This window comes from Bison bison, unplaced genomic scaffold (assembly GCF_000754665.1).
Source record: "Bison bison bison isolate TAMUID 2011002044 unplaced genomic scaffold, Bison_UMD1.0 scf7180017864068, whole genome shotgun sequence".
In the NCBI taxonomy this organism is placed as follows: Eukaryota; Metazoa; Chordata; class Mammalia; order Artiodactyla; family Bovidae; genus Bison; species Bison bison.
The window spans coordinates 4,019,858-4,026,401 of NW_011494640.1; the positions used below are offsets into that span (position 1 = coordinate 4,019,858).

At 44.7% G+C, this 6,544-nt stretch overlaps 1 protein-coding gene across 2 annotated transcripts in view; it reads right to left on the reverse strand.

Annotated features, from left to right (window-relative positions):
- The window catches only part of COPS7B (COP9 signalosome subunit 7B), a 27,875-nt gene that overhangs the window by 16,336 nt on the left and 4,995 nt on the right, over positions 1-6,544 (reverse strand). The window contains exons 1-3 of one of the 2 annotated variants that reach the window (XM_010836957.1): positions 5,265-5,358; positions 4,764-4,941; positions 899-974 (exon numbers count right to left, since the gene is read on the reverse strand). In XM_010836957.1, the coding sequence (XP_010835259.1) occupies positions 899-974; positions 4,764-4,941; positions 5,265-5,269 (259 nt within the window). In that variant the 5' untranslated portion in view covers positions 5,270-5,358. Of the gene's footprint in view, positions 1-898; positions 975-4,763; positions 4,942-5,264; positions 5,359-6,544 lie in introns of those variants that run through there. The other variant, XM_010836958.1, reaches the window with a different exon arrangement.

Genomic DNA, 6,544 nt, shown 5'->3' on the forward strand with positions numbered 1-6,544 from the left:
TGGAGAAGAATCTTGAGAGTCCCTTGGACTGCAAGGAGATCCAACCAGTCCATTCTGAAGATCAGCCCTGGGATTTCTTTGGAAGGAATGATGCTAAAGCTGGAACTCCAGTACTTTGGCCACCTCATGTGAAGAGTTGACTCATTGGAAAAGACTCTGATGCTGGGAGGGATTGGGGGCAGGAGGAGAAGGGGACGACAGAGGATGAAATGGCTGGATGGCATCACTGACTCGATGGACGTGAGTCTGAGTGCACTCCGGGAGTTGGTGATGGACAGGGAAGCCTGGCGTGCTGCGATTCATGGGGTCGCAAAGAGTCGGACACGACTGAGCGACTGATCTGATCTGATAAAGGCGTAAAACATGGATAAACGCCTATGAAATAAGTGAATAAAGCCAGATATAAAATTGTACACGTAATCTAATTACACCTACAGAAATCATAAGCACAAGGGAGAAAAAGTCCAGGACCATAAAATGAACAGTGGTTATGGGTGGTACAACTACAAGTGACTTTTTTCCCTATTTTCCAAACCTTCTTCAATATGGTGATGGTATTTAGATAATATTTAACACTTAAAGACTTTCCAAATGGTATTCTGACATTTCACAACACTCCAAGTGCTCTACCAATACCAGTCCTCAAGAACCTCATCTGAAAAAAAACAAGGGCTGTATTTATGGATGAGCATAAACACAGCCCCCTTTAACCCACTGGGAAATAAAAGGAGGGAACCAAGGTCATCATGGGATGTCACCTACAGAGCACAGTGAGATGAGAAACAGCCAGGTAAGTGCCCACCCCATTATACCCCAGACCTCAGTGAACCTCGGGAAGACAACACATCCAGGCAGAGTAACATAGTGGAGAGAAGTCTGGAGGATGTTACCAACTCACCTATGTAATCGGGGTATGTTCCATAGGCAAACAGATTCAGCAACTGCAAGTAAGCAGCGTTGGCTCCTTCTGCAAGCTGAGGAGGGAAAAAAGAAAACCGTTCACAGAGTGAGCTGTCTACCCATCACTGCAGCATTTGAGCAGAGGGCAGGTGATCACAGGCCTCAGTTCTGTACTGTGTTATTGCTTGGTCCCTGAGATCCCTCCCAACTCTGATTCTTTGGGAAAAAATAAATAAGGTTATTAAGGGCCCATATTTAAATTCTCTCTCTCAGGAATACACACTTTACACTCTACCCAGCTTGCCCAAGGAACTACTTTTGTCACATAGATGCGCATACATGCACACAAAGCAATAAGCACTGGGAGCAAGTGGAATTTTCTCAGCGTTCCCCACCATTGAAACAAGGACTGGAGCATCTTTGTCAACACCCCAGCTTGATGGGTACAGGGTAAGTCACCCTTAATCCAAACTGAAAAAAGTACAGGGGTGGCTCCAAGTTTCAAGGCCTACAAGTGGACTATGAATGCCAGAGATTAGCAAAGCCTAAGATTCGACAGCACAGCCCAGCTGGGACAGGAAACCAGGCTATCCGTCAGCCCCAAACAAAACTGTTCATTAAAATTGCCTGCTCCTCGCTAATTGGAGAAGGCAATGGCACCCCAATCCAGTACTCTTGCCTGGAAAATCCCATGGATGGAGGAGGCTGGTAGGCTGCAATCCATGGGGTCGCTAAGAGTCGGATACGACTGAGAGACTTCACTTTCACTTTTCACTTTCATGTATTAGAGAAGGAAATGGCAACCCACTCCAGTGTTCTTGCCTGGAGAATCCCAGGGACGGGGGAGCCTGGTGGGCTGCCGTCTATGGGGTCGCACAGAGTCGGACATGACTGAAGCGACTTAGCAGCAGCAGCAGCAGCAGCTCCTCGCTAATACTAACTGCGGAAGAAAAAGGAAAGAGGTCCTGCTCTGCTCTGCTCTGCTGCCAGTCACCATAACTGTGTGCTTTCCCTACTTGCAAATATGACCTGTTACTCTCCCAATTTACCAAACTCAGGAAAGTCTAAACAGGAACCAATTGGCATTCTGTGGACACTGATAATAATACCACTCAACTTTAAAAGGTTCCAAAAACTACATCTATAATTTCTGACCACTGGAAGGCAACTAGCTTATTCCCAGCTCATAAATGGAAAGAAAATCAACTGTGGGAAGATAAAGGTGTTCTGCTGAGCATGCCAATGAGAACTCTGACATCCTAATACCCTGGCCTACTTTCTCAGATTATCAAGAATCTCCTGAGGTCCTGAATCAGAAGTGGATGAGACCATCAAATCTAGCCCCTACTTTTCAGATAGACAATTTCAAAACCAGCCATAAAAGACTATTTTCTCTAGGACAGACACTCCAAAATTTCTCCCACTGGCCCAAATCAGTAACATCTTTCTGACTTTAATTTTCATCCATCTCCTCTTACCCAAACTTCCATAAAAAACAACTACTTGTTTATATTCATTCAGGCTTTTCACAAACCTGGCCATCTCTTCTTTTGAAAGATGATGACCTATCAAACCACAAAAAGACATGGTGGAAATTTAAATGCAATATTACTAAGTGAAAGAAGCCAATCTGAAAAGGCTACATATGTATGTTTCCAACTATATGACATTCTGAGAAAAGTAAAAACATCAGTGGTTGTCAGGGATTACAGGGGAGGAAGAGAATCTTGTGGGCAGTGAAACGCTCTCCCTGATACTGTAATGATGGATACATGTCATCAAACACTTCTCTAAATCCACGGCTTTCCAGGTGGTGCCATGGTAAAGAATCCACCTGCCAATGGAGGGGACACAAGAGACATGGGTTCAATCCCTAGGTCAGGAAGATCCCCTGGAGGAGGGCATGACAACCCACTCCAGAGAAGCCTGATGGGCTATAGTCCATGGGGTCTCAAAGAGTCAGACACGCCTGAGCACACACACACACACACACACACACACAGAACCCATGGACTGCACAACACCAAGTGTGAACCCTAACAGAAACTCTGGTCTCTGGGTGATGATCATGCATCAGTGACATTCCACACTGGTGGGGGACATTGGTAACGGGGCAGGCCATGCATGCATGAGAGCAAGGGATATGTTAGAACTCTCTGCACCTCCCTCTCAATTTTGCTGTAAATCTAAAACTGATCTAAAACAATTAAGTCTTTAAAAAAAAAAAAAAAAGAACTTAAATTTTCTTAAATTTTCCTCACAGGATTCCTTTTCTATCTCTGGTAATTAAATTTTTACTGAAAGTCTATGGTGTGTCAGGGTACATAAGAAGCTCTAAGAAAACAACAGTGGGCAGAACAGACCTTACCCTCACAGAGCTTACAGTCCAGCAAGCCAGTCTGATGTTAAATAAAAATTTACAATTAAAAAAAAAGTGGGTCTTTCTGTTTTCAACTGTTGCAGGGACAGGAACTGATGCCACACCCATACATCTGCACGGGATGATCCAGCGGAACTGCTCGAGCTTCTTAATCAAGAGGAATGAGCACATGTACAACCCAAGTCCAGTAACCTGAAGACCCAACTCCTTTTGCTACAACGGGCTGACTAACAGCAGGGCTATAAGCATGAAGCCAGCAGCCAATGGCAAAGGCATGTGTCCTACTGTCATGAACTGAAGAACTGGCCAGCAAAAGTCAGTCACCCCACTTATGTGGACCACCATCGACAAGAAAGCCCGGGCAACTCTAAGTAGCATCATGCACCTGATCCTCAAGAACAAGGACCACCCAGACCTGCACATGGCAGCCTTCAGCAGAGCAGGAGTGACACTGGGCAACCAGGAAAGAGCTCTGACAGTGTAGAGGAAGCCAGCCTCCCACTCCAAGAGCTCCGGGTGTAATAAAGTATGTAATACAATAAAGTATGTAATAAAGATGTCACCAGACTTTTAAATCAATCAACATAAAAGCATTAATCAATAAATATGAAAATATCCTAGGTGGAAAACAGAGGTGGAAAAGTATGGGATCCTTTACAGCTCTGTTCCACCTGGTTATTCACATTTTTAAGATACAACAACCAAAGGTGATACCCAAGGGTTTAATAACCACTACCAAACAAACAAGCAAACAAAGCAAAAAGGACTACTTCCCAGCTTTTCATGTCGTATTGTTTTTACACATCTTTAGCACTCAACTGCCTTTTTCACGGAAATAAAATATTCTTTATCCATGCCCATCTCATGCTCAATAACAAATACCTCCTGCTACGTATGTGCCTGACCAATCTTCAATGTCCATATTTACACCGGAGGCTTTTTGTCCCTAAGAATGACTGGAACTACCAGTAACATCATTCATGCTGACACTATACTTTTCTAATTTATCAGGTTCAACTGGATTTTTCCCCTATCTTTCAAATTACTACCACTTCCCTGGTGACTCAGACAGTAAAGAATCTGTCTGCAGTGCAGGAGACCTGGGTTCGATCCCTGGGTCAGGAAGACAGGAAGATCCCTTGGCAAAGGGAATGGCAACCCACTCTAGTATTCTTGCCTGGAGAATTCCATGGACAGAGGAGCCTAGCAGGCTACAGTCCACAGGGTCACAAAAAGTCAGATACGACTGAGCAACTAACACTACTACTAATCTCAATTTACTCCAAATTCAGATGAAAATACTGACCAGAAGGAGCCCAGAATTTCATCCCCACTCACTTCCCCTGCCTTACCAATTTCCATCGCTTGCTCAAAAATAGCACCTCACAGGTCCACAATGCTTCAGCACCAATAATCCCTGGAAGCCTGGAGAATCTCAGGAAGGTTTAAAACAAAGAAGATATTGTCTGAAAACTGCCCTTACCTCCTGCACGTTGGCCAGCTCCAGCAGTTCTCCGAAGACATATACTCCAGGAGCCTCCAAAACTTGGCTTATGAGAGCAGTGAGAGCTGAACCACTGGTACCTTTGGCTAGTAAGATAAACTGTTCCAGGAGGTTACTTGAGGGCTTCTGTTCACCTGCCATTCTCTGGCCTTGAGATCTGTCCAAAAGAAAAGCGTTTCAGTCATTTTTCCTCCTCCTTTGCAAAATCTATGCTTATTTCATGCTGGATCAGACATCAGAATAGTTTTGCAGTATTCAAAAAGAAAAAACAGGTCCTGAGTCCAGATCTCACTTTGTGACATGGTAGGGTCTAACCTGGAGTTACAGGGATTTGGTCCTTATTCTGAGGTTTGAAACATTTAATAAAAGCCACTTTATTCCATCTGACCCTTCCCCAAAGGCAGCACCTTCGAAGCCCTTAAACCTAACCAGGACCTGAAGAAACACACAGGAGTATCTCAGTAGCTGTCTTATATTCACCTCATTTTTAGACTCTGGTTAAGAAGCAGAGAATCTTGTCAAAACACAGAGGCATCAGTTGTAAGCAAAAGCAATCAGTTATAGCTTCCATTGTGTCATTAGAATCCCACCTACAACCAGATACAGATAAGGAAAAATAAAAGGCAGACAAAAAAGACGATGCATTTAATCAACAAAATCACTGACTGAATAGAAAAGGGGAGAGGAGGATCATCTTGAAAGATAAAGAGCAACATATTCAAACTAAGAAAATACACGCACACATGCTCTTTAAGTTCATGTGGAAAATCCCTTTATTTGGCCTCCTACCGGTATGTGACATTTCACAAAATACGACTTCAGAATTTGTAGAAAACCTCCAGAAAACAATAAAAAGATTTGAGGAAACAATGAAGATACAGTATAGCCATCCTGAAGACATTAGGACAGAAGGGTTCCTCGATTGTAAAATCTACTGACTACAAGCTGAGTGTATGTGAACATACACACATTGTATATCTACTCTACAGGAATCCTACATAAGAAAAGATCACTTCTCTAAGAATGATATATCCTGGGCAGTGTAACAAAATGAAGGAGTAGTAGAGGGAAGAAGAGAACAAACCGAAAAAGGATAGCTTGGTGCAAGAGAAACTAAGTTTTCCTTTGCAGGCAGGCACCAAGAGCTGCAGTCCTTTCACAGTATTACAGGAACAAGTATGTCGTTTCACCAGGGTTACTTAAGAAGGTCTTGTTGGAAACAGAAAACAATGAAGTGCTAAATAAAAGGAATAAAGGTTGCTAAGGGAAGGGGAAACTGGAGGGAGAAGAGGAGAGGGTATGAGGGAGATGTCGGGGGAAGGTGATGTGTTCGGAGAGGAAAAAACAAAAACCTCCCTTCCAAGTGGAGATGTGTGAGGACACTAAATGATAGGGCATGGAGAAGGGGTAAAAACATGGACACAACTTCGGTCCCTCAAAAAAAATCTCGGCCTAAAAAGCAAACCCCGTGGGGGCAAAGAGATAATAAGGAGGTGCTGATAACCGCTTTCCTCTGGAGTGGGAGGGCCCAAGAAGGCGGCTAGGAACTCAGGGGAGAATTCCCGTCCTGCGGGGGGCGCTATTTTCATGGACCGCAGAGGGGCAAAGTCGGAGCCTTTGCGGGTGGGGAAGCGAGAGCAAGCACGGTGCGGACGCTAAGGGTCGCGGGCTGGGGTGGGCTTTAGGGCGGGCGGCGTGTACCGCGCAGGGCCGCGGGTGCAGGGTGAGGAGCGGAGGGGCGCGCTCCGGGGGGGGGGTGG